The sequence below is a fragment of the Neofelis nebulosa genome, chromosome 4 (assembly GCF_028018385.1).
Source record: "Neofelis nebulosa isolate mNeoNeb1 chromosome 4, mNeoNeb1.pri, whole genome shotgun sequence".
Taxonomy (NCBI): domain Eukaryota; kingdom Metazoa; phylum Chordata; class Mammalia; order Carnivora; family Felidae; genus Neofelis; species Neofelis nebulosa.
In genome coordinates, this window is record NC_080785.1 from 28,787,571 (window position 1) to 28,805,424 (window position 17,854).

The window sequence follows — 17,854 nt, forward strand, 5'->3', positions numbered from 1 at the left end:
ATAAAAATGGAAAGGTACAGAGACTTGATAAAGGCAGAAAGGTTATTTTCTACTTAAAGACAGAAAATGGACTCATGAGGTGGGAATTAAGTAATAAAAAGGGTGAGCAAAGGGAGGTTTATATTGTCACAACACCATTGTGATCTTTGTTTTGGATAGGGAGATAAGTACCAGTCTTAGAAAAAAATAATTCAAGTTGGTAATTGTGTGAGTGTTGAAGTAGATTTAAAGAGAGAACCAACGTGACAAGATCATAATTCAAAAATATTGATATCTACCTTGTGGTGTTGAGAGACACATATATGAAAAAGACCCAATTTGAGCCTTTAAGGAGTATTTTTTTTATCATGGAAAGACTCTTGAGCAAACAGTGAAATTCAAGACAGAATGAACTAAATATTATAATTAAAATATATAAAAGTACTAAGTACCTGCAAGTAAGGAGGAAGGAGGGATTAGTTTGGACTCAGAGGTCAGAGGGAGAGTCAGGAAAGGCCTCAAGTTTACAATGTCATAGGAGCTGAGCCCTGAAAGATATTAGACAAAACTGGGAAGAAATATACTGTGGGCTGAGAGAACTGGTATACGAAACTGAGACATGAAAGTGTTTTTATTTTTTTACCTGGCAAAATATATCTGTGACATTTACTAGAACTTGATTTTCTTTTCTTTTAGGGATATGAACCCTCGTTTATTCACAAGATCAAACACAAACATATCCTGGCTAAGAACTATTTTTCTCAAATTCCAGTGCTGGCTTCATTTATACTTGATGATGGTGAGATAGATGAGATCAGAAAGAAATATCACTCAGAAACAACACCTAAGATTATAGTGTCCCAGAGACCTAGTCCCTAGAAGATCCAGGAGTGTTTGATGATCAGCACTTTTTTCCACTGCTAATAGAGTAATAAGAGACCACACAATATGGAAATAGAATTTTATCTTTTTATTGATTTTAATTGTTTTTTGTTTCTCATATTATCATAAGTTGTATAAAGATAAAACATCCCTATATAAATGCTTTATTGTTACACAGTGATCAATTGAAATATAGTTTTGTTCCTGAAATTAATGTTTTAAGATAAAGAGAACATTTTATTCTTCACACTTTTACATTAAAATATTTAAAATCTCAAGTGCACTATAGTTAAAACCAACAAACAAAACCTAGGCTCAACTTTCAACTCAAGTAATTTATTTTAAGGTAAATATAGTTATAGAAGAATAGTCAGTATGTGGATGGGAGGAAACATAGAATTCCATTTTTGAAAATCTTTACAGGTAAGACAAAAGATGCTATGTTTTAATACAGTGATGTGAATCTTCACTTTTTATCTTCTACTTTTATCTTCCATCCTTCCTGAAATCCCAGTAAAACAACTGGAATTATTTATAAACAAACAAAGAAATAAACGCATTCTATGCTGGAAAACAGGGTAAACGGTAGAACTATCTTTTATCCTGTGGGAGTAAAACTGCCAGTGGGGCAATGATGAAATTCTGTAGGAAGAATAAACTTGGTTAAATAAACTATAGCAACCCCTTTCCCCAATAAGCCAAAGGAATAACCTTAACCGCATGCTTGTCAGACTTACAGTGATGAATAAGAATGTGTGAGTCAGTCTTAAGAGAAGATTGATGGCACACTCAAAATAGGAAAATTCAATGAGGGTTTATTTACAAAGGGCCTTATTATAAAGTGTGGGCAGTGTGTAGGGAAACTAAAGGAATAGTGCAGGAACCCTGGGCCAGTATGAGATAAGCTGTCTCTACCGCTAGTCTCCAATGAGCCTGGGGAGGGAGAGGTCTGAGAACTCAGAGTGTAACGTAGATATATGAGAGGATCAGAAAACAACTGTCAAGGGATGGCCAACCCTAGATGGTCTCAGGAACTGGAGAAATAAATACTCTAATTTCATGCTTCTCCCTTCCTCCAGTCTCCTGCTTGCATTTCCCATTTATAGAACCCAGAAGTAAAGCAGGAGAAATAGAAGTCTCTTGGAATAATTCATGCAGCTCTGGGGCAAAGAGTAGAAGAGATAATGGGAAAAGTGGAGCTGGATGACTAAATAGAAGGTATCTCGCTAGAGAGAAAGAATTTAAAGTGAAACTCTGTAACTCAAGTAGCAGTATTTCTCACACACACACACGCACACGCACGCACGCACACACGCACGCACGATAATTTGGGGGTGGGGTGGGGGAGAATCTTTCTCCTAATTCCAATCAGTAGATAATGAGCTGTTCTCTTAAGTTTAGTGATCAAGGAATTCAATCTAAATATTTGTTCTATATAAATATTTGCCAACATTTCAACAACATATTTTGTAGGATATCTACAATTTTTTTTTAATTTAGCAAAATCGTGGTACATGGCAATATTTTTAAGGAACTAAATATCAAAGGAACAAAGTGCTATAATGCTGTTATTTTCAAGGTTTCATGGACAATTCAGACATTCTGGGAGCTTTCTAAATGGTGAATTACAGATGGGGTTAGACTGATCACTGATAAACAGGTAACAACTTAAGGCAGACAAGAGTGGTTTACACTGGAATGTAAATTATCAGATTTTCACAAGACAATGTAGGAGAATGCTCCATCTTAGAGATGGAAGGGCGGGGAGGCAAGCAGCAAGGGAGAAATATTCAGATAGGGACAAATAAGAGACTTTGAGAATTCTTCTATTTGCCCCAAGGGTAAAGCAACTGACTAGATAGCGTTTGCTCTTAGTATAGAAGATTTTGGAATACAACAAGGAGGGGTGGACCAACCAGAGCAATTAAATTCATTAATGGAAAGGGGCAGTACCTACAGGGCTGGGAGAATAACCATTAAGCGGAAAACACAGCTCAACAGCAGAAAGACTTTCCTCAATAAAGTCAACTATTCTGGTAAACACTTTTCAATCCTTCTAGAACTACTCGTTTTACACAGCTATCTGAAAATCCACAGCAGAAGGGACGAGAAGAGGTATCTGGCTAGAGAGCCATCAGTGGGCGGAGCAGGGGCGGAGGGGGAGTCAGGTTGCTACCCACTAAAATTTTAACTCCAGCATACTGGAGAGCAATGACTTGTTGAGCAGTTAGGTTCTCCTGCTTCCATAGTATCTGCATTCCTCAACTTTATGGCCTGATGAACATATTTCCCTTAGCCCACTAACTAATGAAGCTGTAGAAGGCGTTTCCTTCTTTCTCTTTTATGAAGACTGTATTATATGGTTAGAGGCCTAACAATAGAATAGAACAATATTTTACAAATTGCAAAACAAGCTGATCAAGAATAGTCACTATATATATGCATGTATATATATATATGTGTGTGTGTGTGTGTGTGCGCGCGTGTGTGTGTATACGTATATATATGTGTGTGTATGTATACACATATATACATATGTATATGTGTATATATATATGTATAAATATAGTGACTATTTTTGATCAGCTTGTATCTATCTATCTATCTATCTATCTATCTATCTATCTATCTATATATCTGGATTAAAAAATTAAAAAGAGACCCTTCTGAGGAATGATATTCACATAACAAATCTCTTCATTCATGTTAAGGATATTTGATAGCACTTTTCATCCTTTGGGGAGAAATTGATACTGGGAAAAAATTGCTATTACCCAGATAAACAATTGCTAAATTCCCAAAGACAACACATAAATGGCAATGACCAGCAGGTTTCATTCTTGAAAGAGATTTGATGGATTAGCTCAAGATAGTTCCCTAGAATTTAGAGGAAAGGGACAAAGTAATGAAATAGATGAGCAAAAATAATAAGTTTAACGAACTTACTAGAAATAACAATACACTAGAAATAACATAAGCCTAGAATGGAGTAGAAAAGGAGAAGCAATTAGCAAAGAGAGATTTAAAGCCAATTTTCCCAAGCTAAAAAGATCTATAACCTTAGGTGTATAAAGAATCTACCAAGTACTGGGAAAATTAACATACAGACACACATAGAAACAATCTCGTGGTATTTCTGAATTTCAGGAATATTGGACAAATTCCATAAGCATGCACGTTGGAGGGGGAAAGTAGCCACAAGAAAATAAAATCAATAGCAGCCTCATAGATTTCTGCTACCCAACACTAAATGCCAGAAGGAAGGAACATTTCTACTGAAGGATTTCGAATTTTGAGGGTTAAAAAGATGATTGAAGGATTTTACTTTTGGGAAAATATTTGTGAAGATAGCAGAAAGACATTGTTAAGCAGAAAGCATATCATGAATCTCTATGTACCCATTCTGTACTCCAGCCAACCTTAAAACTATAGAAGTAAGGTATGGACCTGACACCGTATATGAGAAAAGGCAGTGAGCACTGCAAGTTCAAGATCCTTTCTAAATGATCATTTGTGTGGTTATGAAACAATGTAATGAACAAAAATAATTCCTCAAATGAAAATCTATACTGCAAAAAAAAAAAAAAATCAATCTACCAAAATAATACCCTGACTATTCCAATAAAATGTCTACTATAGGAGCATTCAGAGGGATAAAAGTGTTCCAAGTCTTTTTAATGGGAGAAGTTTCAACAGATAGATAGGAAAGTAGATATTAAAATATTTAGTTAAAAAATTTAAAGACTAATGCTAGCAGAATGAAAATTGAATTATAAACTCCACATTTCTGGAGGCAAAAAGGGAACAACAAACTTGAGAACTATTATGAAATAAAGCGTTTTTGTTTTTATTTTCTAAGGTGAGCAGGAAGAAGTACATATAAGAAACCAGGTTAAAAAAATCACAGTGCATAAATTCAGATAGGTAAAAGTTATCTAGTAAAGGAGAGTTATTATCATAGTGTATCCAAAGAGTGAACTATTTGCTGTGTACCAGATATATACCCCAAATGGAATGACATAGAAAGGTTAAAAATAATGATACTTTGTAAAATTGCAATAGTCATATGTAAGCAGACAACAAAAAAAATGGTAGCAATATTAATTTCCCGGATGAAACTGAGAAGAAAAACAGCAGAGCAAAGAGAGTTACTTTATCTTGATAAATTATTATTCACAGTATAAATGAATAATTAATCTCCATGTTAGATACAAAAGTAAGTTTAAAAAAAGTCATTTGAAAGACAATTCTCCATAGGCTTCTTGCACTTCTGAATGTCTTTTGAGCAGAGGTAGTAGTTCTGCTTTTTTTCAGACTTATTTTGAAGGATGTTTGTGTAGCAAGCAGTCTTGGAAGATAGGGATAGTGTTTACTGTTCACTATAAAAGATTCAGAGTCTCTAAGCCCAGGATTTCTATCCTGCAAACAACTCAGTGTGCGTGCATGCGGCGTCTGGACTTTGTATCACCCTGGTGGAATTAGGGAAAAATGCTGATATTCTGGCCGCTGCTATTTCTGTGAACAATAGATTGTGCTTCATCCCTGACCTAGGAGTCTCATGTCTTCCACTCTCATCTACGAAATTCCAGCAGGCAAATTTGTTAGCATCTCAGACCCTTTGCAGTTCTTGACCCAGATAACCTTAAAAATGAAAAAATCGTGAGTCAAGAGGTAGAAAATGTTTCTCCTCTCTTTCCAGGGGTACTGGGTTACTGATTGCAATTCTTCATCCTCTTGAAATGTGGCAGGATTATGTAACATGCTTTGCCCAAAGTATTATGCAAGTAAAATTGTCTTGTGTCACAAGTGAGCATTGAAAGAACGAATAATTCTAAAGGAATATCTATAGATATTCCTCTAAGAAATAGAAAAAGAATGACTACTCCCCAACTCATGAGGCCAACATATCCTCGATACCAAAATTTGACAAGGATAGTACAAGAAAATGATAGGCCGCTTTCACAATGAATATAGATGCAAAAATCCTAAACAAAATATTAGCAAATAAAATTTAAAAACATATTAAAAGATAAATAATGTCTTTTGCTGGATATTCTTCATTTGCTTCTTCAGATTTCCCTTCTACCCTTCTCTTCTCTGTTGTGTGCCCTTAGAGGCTGCTCTTTAGGCACGTATCAATGAGTGTATAATGTTCTCCAGTTGCATCTGGTCAGTGGGAAGCATCAGCAGGACATCTGAGATCTGGAAGACACAGAGGTTGGGTATTTATTCTCTTGACTCCTATCTGATTTTTGGTCTGTTGTCAGTGACTGCATTTATCTGCCTGAGGCCGTATCTCTGATTGTATGTATGGTCAGCCTTTCTACTGTATAACTCTCTTTGAGTTCTGAGACTCATTCCTTTACTCCTTCAGCTTATGGGTGAATTGCTTTCTTTTGCAGCTAGGTTGAAGGTGCTTCACTTTTTTATTTTGATTTCCTTAAACCGTGCCCTTTCCTTTGTAAACAACCCTTTTCTAAATACTTCTCAAATTCACAGTTTGAGTGTGCCTCCTGGACCCTGACAAAAACAGTAACTGGTACCAGGAACAATCCTAGCAAACAGACTTTAAAAAGGAATCTAGGCTTGGGCTGCTTACATATTTGGAGAGCATATGGATAACCTCCTTGCCAGGGGGAAATAGGACACTGGTAATGTGCACCATGTGGTAGCATCATGATAACTCAAAATATCACAAGTGATGGTGCACAATGGGGTGCATGTGGAGGATAAGCATAGGGAGATCAAATGGCTGAGCCAACTAGTTACTTTGGTGGCAAAGATCATGGCATAGGATGGTACTTCTTACAACTGAAAGGGTTCATAAGGAAAGGACAGACTGAAAGCCTTGAAGGTCCAACACAAGGCCCGGATAGAAATTCAGAAAACCTTAATGATAACTCTAAAGAAATTACTTATCTCCTGTGTTTACCTGTCAGATGTAACTGGGGATTAAGTCTAGAGCCTGACTGGAAGGTTTACAGAGTTATACTGTTAGTAAAGTGTGTACCCAGGCTAGATCACATTAAGGTAAGGATAGTGGTGAGGAAGAACAAACAAGGTATGGTCGGGTATGGGTTAGCCTATATACTGAAAGAGTTGTAGGATCGTGTCAGTTTTTATCAAGAGTTAGGGGAGCATGTATAAGAGTTTATTCTAAGACTATTAGACCAAAAAGGACAAAGCAAAAGATTGTACCAAAGCAAATTCATGTTCTTGCCTAGAATTCAGGATTTACTGTGTTGGCTTGAGGCCCTGTGAACTGCTAGATATGTTTACCACTAGAAAGTGACCTATATCAATGACCTCAAAATGCAAGAACTTCCCTCGAAAACATTATTCAGGAAAATGGGTTGTTGGGGTGGATCTATTATGTGTGACTTTCTCAGACACCCCTTAGAGGTGTCAGTACTACACAAGAGGATCTTCGCCAAGGCATTAAGAAATGCAGTCGTGAGTGTGTTACCAGCTTCCCTGAAAAGCTCTGTGGTGGCTGTTCCCTATAGGCTGGAGATGACAGTGGGAATATCGTTATGGAATTTGATAACCTGATTTTATGGGAACAATGTGATCCCCAACGCTAAAAGCCGAGTGGTGAAGCTTAACCATTGGAGAAAAAGAGGGCAGAGTTATAATAAAAAGCCCTAGGAGCAAAGTGATTTACCCTGAAGAGATTTATAAGGATGATTAAATGATAATCAGATCCACGGGGATGAAACGGACAGTCATATTCATTTTCTAGAGCTCCTGTAACAAATTACAACAAACTGAATGGCTTAAAACAACAAGTATTTCTTTTCTCACAGTTCTGCAGGCCAGAAGTCTGAAATCAAGGTGTTGGCAGAGACACTCTCTCTCCAGATGCTATGTGAGAGAATCTTTTCTTGCCTCTTCCAGCTTCTGGTGGCTCCAGGCATTTCTTGGATTCTTTGGCTGTAGTATTCCAATCTCTGCCTTTATGGTCACATGTGGCCTCCTTCTCTTAATGTGTCTGTTTTCTATTCTTCTGCCTCTTATGTGGATACTTATCATTGGATGATTCACTAAGTGACGACATTACTAAAACATGCCCATAATAAACTGTATGTTATCAGATTGACCCAATCATAAAGTTGAATGTACACAGCATCATTCCATTGTGAAGTGGAAATTGTATATTCAAGAACACCCTTGTAGGTTTAGAAGTTACAAGTAAACCACATGAAGTAGATACTTCAGACTCCCATGTTATATACTCCTACTGCTTTCCCCCTTACCCCTCAACAAACAACTATGGCTTCATGGACAGTTGCCTATGACCACTGAAATGGAAGGAAAAAAAGAATTGGTTTACAGAAGGATCTTCACACCGTAGTGTCAACAGATGATCCAGTTTAGGGAAAGGTCTGCGCATATGCTTCCCACTTTACTGCAGCTCCACTTTGGAACGCCATGGAAGACACTATAAAGAATTCTCTCGAAGGGAAGACTTTCAAGTGGCACATCTTGTTATCTACTTTTTGTGCAATGGGAACATAGTTGGTGGTATAGATCTACAGAGATCCATGGGCAGTACCTACAAGGTTAATCAACTGGAAAGAGACTTAGAATAATATTTTTTTTTAATTTTTTTTAACATTTATTTATTTTTGAGACAGAGACAGAGCATGAACTGGGGAGGGTCAGGGAGAGGGAGACACAGAATATGAAACAGGCTCCAGGCTCTGAGCTGTCAGCACAGAGCCTGACGTGGGGCTCGAACTCACGGACCACGATATCATGACCTGAGCCGAAGTCGGCCACCCAACCAACTGAGCCACCCAGGCGCCCCTAGAATAATATTTAAAACTTAATGATAAGGAGTTTGGGGGGATGCATGTGGGTAAGCATGTCCTATGTAAGTGCACTCCAGATGGCATCTGCTGCAGAGGATGCTGTCAGTAATCAAGCAGACAAGATTATTCCTCCTATGTATCTCAATCAGCTTCTTCCACCAGATTTCTGGTGTTTGCTCAACGGGTTCATTCACAAACCAACACTGACAATATGGATGGAACTCATCTATGGGCTTAACAACAGGGATTTTGCTTCACCTAGTCCCATTTGGCTACAACCACAGCCAGGTGTCTAATCTGCCAATAGCAGAGGACAATAATAAGCCACAAGATGATAATATTCCCCAGGGAAACCAGCTGGCAATCTGATGGATAGTTGAGTATATTGGATCTTTTTTATCAGGGAAAGGGCATTCTCATGAATATAGATGTTTAATATGCATATGGACTTGTCTTCCTTGCTTACAGTATTTCTGTCCACACAATCATTCATGGACCTACAGAAAGTATTACTTATCATTATGGTTTCATGTATTACATTACCTTCAACCAAGGACTCATTTCACAGAGGAGGAAGTGAGACATTGGGTTCAGGCTCACAGAATTCACTGGTCTTACCATGTCCTTACTACCTAGAAATATCTGGCTTGATTAAATTCTAGAATGACCTACTGAAGGGTCAGTTATGGCATCATCGGAGTGATAATACCCTGAAGGGTTGGAGTACTGTCTTACAGGATGTAGTATATGCCTTAAATCATTGGTCAGTATATACTGTCTCTTTCAGCCAGAATGCATAGGCTGGGAAAAAATGGGCAGGACTAGCTAGTGGATGTTGCTATCTCTCCTATCCTAAAAATGCACGGAACTGGGAACAAAAGATAAAGCTGAGTGTGACCCCTTTCACTGTTATGCCATGTAATCTACATAAAATTATCACTGTTCATCCTTTCAACCTTGTACTCAATGGATTTGTAGATCTTAATACACATGGAAGAAATTCCTCCAGGGAACACAGTAATATTCCCACTGAACTGGAATTCAAGACTCACAAAGCAATTCTTTAGAGAGCATAAATGGTCAAGTCAGTGTGTCTAAGAGAACAGGTCATAATTTCTATTTTTTGTAGATTGAGAGCTACCAATACCTGGTTGAGAAAGAATATTTTCACTTTTTTTTTTTTTTTTTGGCTTTAAGACTATTTTATTCTCATTAGATCTCATAGGAGTCCCTGGCAACTCCAAATGATACTCCAGATAGTATGCCATGGTGACCTATTAGAAGCAATACACCATGTTGCTTTATGGGAATTATGTATCACTCCATAATGGACATTATAAAACATCATTTTGGACTCTCAAAACTGTCACATATTTTATATATATATATATATATATATACATATATATATGTATATATATATATGTGTATGTGTGTGTGTGTGTATATATGTGTGTATATATACACACACATATATATACACACACACACACACACATATATATATATATATACACAGGTATATATATGTATATATATATATATCTGTGTGTGTGTGTGTGTACACACACATATATATACACACACACACACACAGATATATATATATATACACACAGGTTATCAAATTCCATAACGATATTCCCACTGTCATCTCCAGCCTATAGGGAACAGCCACCACCACAGAGCTTTTCAGGGAAGCTGGTAACACACTCACGACTGCATTTCTTAATATATATGTATATATATATATATATATATATATATATATATATATATATATATATGACTTTCAGAGGGAAAACTGAAAAAGTTTAGTTAAAATAATATACTGGGGGCTCCTGGGTGGCTCAGTCGGTTACGTCCGACTCTTGGTTTTGGCTCAGGTCATGATCTTACAGTTCATGAGATTGAGCCCTGAGTTGGGCTCTGTGCTGACATCATGAAGCCTGCTTGGGATTCTCTCTCTCCTTCTCTCTCTGCCCCTCCCCCACTCACACTTGCTCACCCGTGCATGCATGTGTTTTCTCTCTCACCCTCTCTCCCTCTCAAAATAAATAAACTTTAAAAATAAGACTAATATACTGGATGCTCTTTGCTTGAGAAGAACGTATATTCTGTTGGGTGATGTAGTCCATAGACGTCCATTATATGCAGCTAATTGATGGTGTTGTTGACCATCAACAGTGTTCAACTGTGTTCAACTGTGTTCTTACTAATTTTCTGGATGCTGGATCTGTACATTTCTGACAGAGGGATGCTGAAGTGCCCAACTATAACAAAATAATCCTAATTCCTCCCTTCCATCCCTTGTATCATTGCTGTCATTCATTTCACTTACATATAAGCATACATAAACATATATATGATATATACAAACACACGCAAAGTCATTTTGCTACTGTTTTTAACAAAATGTTATCTGTTAAATCAATTAGGAGTACTGTTCTAGTAGGTTGTGACTCACTATTTGCCTGTCATTCTCTCCAATATAAGGTTTGTCTGTGACCTTACTTCTGTTATGGATCTAAAAAGAGTTGTTGATTTTTCAGTTGGCTCAGCTTTTTATTTGTTAGGACAGAGTGGGCACTTCTAAGCTTTTTTACATGCTGTACCAAAACTCCCCTAGATGTTCTGGGCTTGGAAGGAATTCTAATAATCCTTTTGCCAACTTAAATTTAATGTACTGCATATTTTTAAAAACATTTCTTATGTTACACATCTAATACATATAAAATAGATTAAAATATTACCAATAAAAGTCAATTTAAAAAAACATATACTCAATTTTCAGTCTTAATGATTCAGGAAGAAATATTTCCACTATAGTCATTATATGTATGCATTTATATAATCAGGAAAGGAAGATACATACTGAACTATAAACTTCTCAATATGAATAGTTTGCGATAATGGCAATGTCTGCTTTTCATCGCATATTACGGACAGCTATTGCAAGATGTTTGTGAAATCTACACTGAATTTGAACTTCTTTCCCACATACAATGTAGAATTAAATTACAATTTGAACAAATACATGCTAAGAGTGTTCTCAGATTCTAGAGAGCTGATATATTTGCATTGTGTCAAAGCTGAAATTAAGAGCATATCAAAAACTGAATTGAGCAATGTTTAATCATTGCTGATTCAAGTGACTTGGAGTGAAGATCAATATAGGGGATGCAGAAGCAAATTGATACTGAACAGATTGTAAAAGTTTTGCGCAAGTCCGATGACTATATTTTTCTGACTCTCCAATAAGGTAATATACTGGAGTTTAGTATTTCCTGCTAGTATTGGATTTGTGAGTTGAATTAGGTACAAGAACAAGTAATGAAAGAAGGAGACTGGATTATTTTTCCTTAATAGCTTTTCAAATTGTTATCTATATACTTACAGATATGCATTTTCACACCCTGGATATTCCCCTTGTTTGTTTGTTGGTTTGTTTGTTTGTTTGTTTGGTTGGTTTTTTTCCTACCTTCTCTCCCATGCCTCTACTTTATTCTAATCTTATTTTATTTTAAGGCCAGCCCAACTGTACTTCATGATGTGGACTAGTTACTGTGCCTTAGGGCCACAATGTTAAGTAAAATGCTATCCATGCCCTAAAGGAACCTATGTAGATAGATAGACAAATAATTGTGACCTTTCTGTGCTTCTTCATCCATAAAGTAGCCAATACTTCTTAACTGACTGAGCCACCCAGGCGCCCCCCAAGTAGGCAATAGTTCAGCAGCAGGATTGTTAACAATTAAGACTGTTTATGTAAAATATATGGGAACAGGAAATGTTAAATGTTTGTTAAATGAAGGATTAAAGTTTGCTGTCTTTAAGTGCTTTTAAAGACAGCTTAATTTTCTTTCTCTTATGACTTCATATGCAGTATTTTGTTGGGGGACACGCAGAATTAGGTCTTACCCTCTAATGACGGGTCATCTGTTTTAGTGGCCTGCATGCTTGTTAACAGTGCCGTGGCTCTGTGGGAATTTGTCCAACAGCCAGCACGTGCTAATATGACCGGCAACTCATCCCTTACCTTTATTGTTCCCTTTTATTCAGAGCTCTGCTTTAAGCAGAACTCTGCTTTCTACAGCTAAATGTTCCAGGTGTATAAAGTGCGAACAGCTACTGTGATACTTTGCAGCTATGAACTTTACGAGCGTTCAAGAGGTTATTATGAACTTCCTGTGGCGCTTCCTCAGAAAAAACCCATCTTCACAAGAGCTTTCTCTGTAAATTGTTTGCTTCGTTCTCTCCGCCACTCAGCTTGGCTCCTCACTAATGCTGTGTTTGGCAGCCTCCAGTGGTGTTCCTAACCTGCATTTATCTGTCCCAAGTTAGAAGCAGCTGGGCAATTTTAGGAAAACAACAACTCACTAATTCTTTCATTTCTAATTTGTAAAGCCAGTAATTCTCTCAAACTTTAGGATCCTGGTTTGGCTTTGAAACAAAGAATTATATATATGGTCTTAAACTTTTTAGGCTTTATAATTTACAAATATCCTCTTAATGTGAGAGTTTTAAAAATACCAGTTACTGGAATAACAAATATTATATACTGTGATAGCTCTATTTTCCTTACCTGTTTTTATGTTGACATGAATAAAACCAACTGGAGTTGGTCTCACATTGTAAGAAACTATTTCATTTGTATCACACACAGTAAGTAGCCAGAAAAGATCCTTGAGTTGAAAAATTTTTTAAGTTGCTTTCAAATAAATAATAAAGACTTCTTATCTGCTAAACAAAAACCCCAGTTGTTTTATAATAACGATATGTTTTTGTAATTGTTTTCTTTGGAGAAAATTCTAGAGAGATTAATTATTTTTAGAATGAATTTAATGTCTGCTGGTTTTCAAACTTTTAAATTACATTATTATTTGACTGAACTGAACTCCTCTTGATCTGCCTTTTAAACGATCTTTTCCTTATAAATAACTGTTAGGGAAAAACTTACTAGGTAGGCCAAAATGCCACATACTGGTCAGGCTCCCTCCAGATATGAAAGTAGGGAGAAGGAAAGCAGCCTTGGATGTTCGACAAATTATAACAATACTTTGTTTTAAAAACATCAATATAGTGGGGCGCCTGGGTGGTTCAGTCAGTTGAGCGTCTGACTTCGGCTCAGGTCACGATCTCGCGGTTTGTGGGTTCCAGCCCCGCGTCAGGCTCTGTGGTGACAGCTCAGAGCCTGGAGCCTGCTTTGGATTCTGTGTCTGTCTCTCTCTGCCCCTTTCCCACTCACACTGTCTCTCTTTTCTTCAAAAATAAATAAACATTAAAAGTAAATAAATAAAAACATCAATATAGTAATAAAAATGCTATAAGAAATAGCAAAAATAGTCATGTTATTCTTTTAATAAAAACCGCATTACACAAGAAATAAATTTAAAAACCTATGACTCACAGAAAGGATCCTAATTCCCCAATATACCTATAGTTGCAATTTTTACTTGCAGTGGTTGAAGTGTACGTAAGAAATTTATTTTTATTGCATCATTTCATTATTGAGGTAAAATTTATAAAGAGTGAAATACATAGATCCTATGTGTATAATTTAATGATTTTGAAAAATGTGTACATCTGTATGACCAATATATTATAGAACATAGATATGATTTCAGAAAGTAGTTTTGTGGCCCCATACAGTCAATTCTTACCCACCACAGACAATCACCATTCTGACTCCAGTCATCAGAGATTAGCATTGATGGTTCTTGAGTTTATATTATAAAGAACTCTTTTGCACCTGGCTTCTTTTGTGCAATATAATATTTTTGAGATTCCCTGATGTTTAATGTCTCGGCAATTTGTTAATATTATTGTTGAATGATATTTTACTTGGATTCTCGCCAGGCTCTTTGGGCTATTATAAATAAGCTGCTATGAACTTTCTTTTACCAAGCCTTTTTCTGAACACATACTTTCATTTTTATTGAGGAAATATCTGGAATAAAAATTGTTACGTTGTAGGGCAGATATATTTGCAACTTTAGCACAATGGGCTGAACAGTTTTCCATAATTTATTATTTTACATTCCACCAACAATGTGTAAGAATTGTATTTTCTCTGAATCTTCACTAGCAGTTGGTGGTATAGGTCTTTTTGTTATCTTATTGGATGTGAAGTGGCATCTTATTATAGTTGTAATTTACATTTCCCTGTTGACTAATGAAGAACAATGTTCTATGTTCTTACTGCATCATTCTTATGCATTCTGTTGGAAGGTGTTTCACCCATTCTTCAGTTGGATTGCTTTTCTTAGGTGTTAAGCATTCTTTATACTTTCTGAATACAAGTCCTCTGTCAGATACATATTGGCGGCTCTTTTCTTCGAGTCTGTGGCTCTCTGTTTAATTGTATCGTGTCCTTTCGTGAGTAACAGTTTTTAACTTGTGAAAGTCCAGTTAATCAGTTATTTTTATTGTGGTCAGTGCTTTTGTGTCCTAAGAAAAGTTTGCCTTCCCTCAAGTTGAGCAGGTATTCTTTCTTTCTACTTGTTTGTAGCTTTAGCTTTACATTTAGGTCCTTAACTCATCTGAATGAATTTCTGTATATTAAGTGAAATTGGGATTGACTAAAGTTTCTTTTTTTTGTGTGGCTCTCTAGTTGCTAGAGCCATTTGTTGAAAGGGATTTCCTTTGTCCCTTCTTTTATTGGTACTTTGATTGTATTCTTTGCTTGTCTCCATTGATATCTGCTCTCACTTTTATTAATTTATTGTTTCTATTTATTTTGGGTTAATATGCTTATCTTTCCCTAGTTTCTTCAGGTGAAAACTTTGAAGGGAATTGATTTTAAATCTTTTATTTATATAAGCATTTCATGCTATAATTTTCCCTCTAAACAACGCTTTAGCTATACTCAACACATCTAAGATGTTGTCTTTTCAACATCAATTTATGGTATAAGAATGCAAAATAGTCAAGTGCTATTTGACTCTGTGCTTATTCTATTCTCATATAACCTAAAGGCACATTTCAAAGAAGAAAAGTTTGAGGCAGGTTTCTATTCATATGCAATTATATGTATAAGTGCATAATTTGACTTTGGGCATAAAAATGAATTCCTCTAGAATAATATACAAGCATATTACATAAACCAGATATATTAGATTTTTAAAACTATGCAATTTAAGAGGTAAGAGTATTCACTCAAAGTGAATTTATTTTAGTACTCATTTATAAAATCCAAATGACGAATACCCACAACTTTAATATCAAATCACTCTAAGATTGCTATCTTTTCTTTCTCTCCTTTTCTTTTGTTCTGTCCTCTGAATTGTTCTGATGATACATTATGAGGAAGGCTAAATATGCCTCACAAAATTTCGTATTTGTTGAAAATATTGACCATATCCTTGGGAAGGAGTACTACTCAAGAAACGAAATACACTTCATGCAACGGTCTGTGTTGTTAGTTGCCAGCATTACTCAGAGAATGGTAGCCACATTTTGCCTGTCCAGGGCAGAAATGCCAAATAGCATTTCTGACTTTAATATTTATTACCCATAGTATATTTGTCTCCTATACATGCATATTGTCTAGAGTAGTGTGGCTAAGCCCATAGGTTGAACAGGAAATCAAACTCCTAATTTTACAGTGTTGCCATATATATCTCTTAGGCTGGAATGTATACACCTATCACAGCTAAGGAATTAGAAGGTGTCATTGAAAGGTGTTGAGGTACATTGGAAGAGACTTGGGTTTTCATCTTGATGCAGTTTACTATGCATTTGATTTTGGATGAGTAAATTATTTCTCCATCTTTTCAATGAACGTTTGGCCCAGATAATCCCTATGGTGCCTTGAAGCTCCAGAATTTTAAGTCTACGATAAATGCAAACCAGATCAGAATTTGGATACGCTTTGCAGAAGGGTAACGTCTGAAATATTTTGTCAGTGTTCTTCAGCAGTGGTTGCTAATCCACTCCCTAAACAGCGTCACAAAGGAAATCTCTGGATTCTTAATCATTTCAGTGAATGCCTTGTGGAGTTTATGGAGGAAAAACATGCAAAATATTGGGACCTCATATATCTGGATATCTGGTTTCCCAAGAGCTCCATACTGTCAAACTAGCCTCCACTCGGCTTGTGCTACGATTTGTTACTCAGTCATTATAATCAGTTAGTTTCCAAATTCAGAGAATTGATAAGACTTTTCAAATGACTATCAATTATATCTATTATTTTTCGCATAGACTTTTAACGACTTTTTTTCACATTTTAACCCAATCGGCCCAAAGAAGCCTATGAAAATTACATAAATATTACTAACTTCAAAAGACCTTTGCCAATGCAATATTTTGGTTAAGAATGCTTTTTATTATGTTATATACTTTAAATACATTCTTTTCAAAACTTAAGACTGCAGATTATAGATTTAACTCATTCCGTTGTGGTGGCTATGAGAGACGTCATTCAGCTCTCGCTGTGGGGAGCACCGTCAGCCGGCAGACCTAGTTGCGGCTCTTCGGTTCCACCACTGAGTTTGCACTGAGGCAGTACTTTCCTTGGGCAGCTCCCGGCTAGTAGTGGAATAATAGTGCCCGCCCATTCCTGGGAACACGGCGGGGGGCGGGGCCAAACACGCAACTTGGGACTCTATATCCAGAGTCAAAGCTTTCTCAGAACCGCATTGCAGTCTGAGGCTTTTCCTACTTTGCTCTTCTTCCTTCCTCTTCTTTCAAAGGTGTTAGGATTGCCTTGTGCTCTGAAGGCCATCCTGCCAGCTCCTGCTCTTTCTTCTTCTCTCCATAGGGTTTTGTTTCCTAATAAATCTCTCGCATGTTTAATCCTGCCTTGGCAGGAGGACCTGAAATGACATAAATTGTATAACGTCAGCCATCTAATATAATTAATAAAGCCAGTCCTCAGAGTCAACACAGCCAGATTAGACTTCATTTCTGGCAGAAAGTCTGGCTCTTTTTACCAATTTACATTAACATTGTAGTAAGAATTTTCCGAATATAATAAGATCACCTAAGGTAAATTATGGAATATATCTCATAAAAGATTACTGAAAGCAGTCAATTCAAGATTAAGATGACATAAGAACTAACGTAATTAATGGGGCTCCTGGAAGGCTCAGTTGGTTGAGTGATGACTGTTGATACCAGCTCATGTCATGATCTCACGGTTTGTGAGATCGAGTCCCACATCAGACTCTGTTGAC

The 17,854-nt window shown here is 36.5% G+C and overlaps 1 protein-coding gene across 2 annotated transcripts in view; it reads left to right on the forward strand.

The window, feature by feature from the left end:
- Positions 1-17,854, forward strand: part of IQUB (IQ motif and ubiquitin domain containing) — a 236,829-nt gene that overhangs the window by 58,151 nt on the left and 160,824 nt on the right. Inside the window, exon 13 of one of the 2 annotated variants that reach the window (XM_058724434.1) lies at positions 676-1,038. The exons of the other annotated variant lie outside the window; for it this stretch is intronic. Within the exon in view, the coding sequence (XP_058580417.1) occupies positions 676-858 (183 nt within the window). The 3' untranslated portion in view covers positions 859-1,038. Of the gene's footprint in view, positions 1-675; positions 1,039-17,854 lie in introns of those variants that run through there. 2 annotated transcript variants of the gene reach the window in all.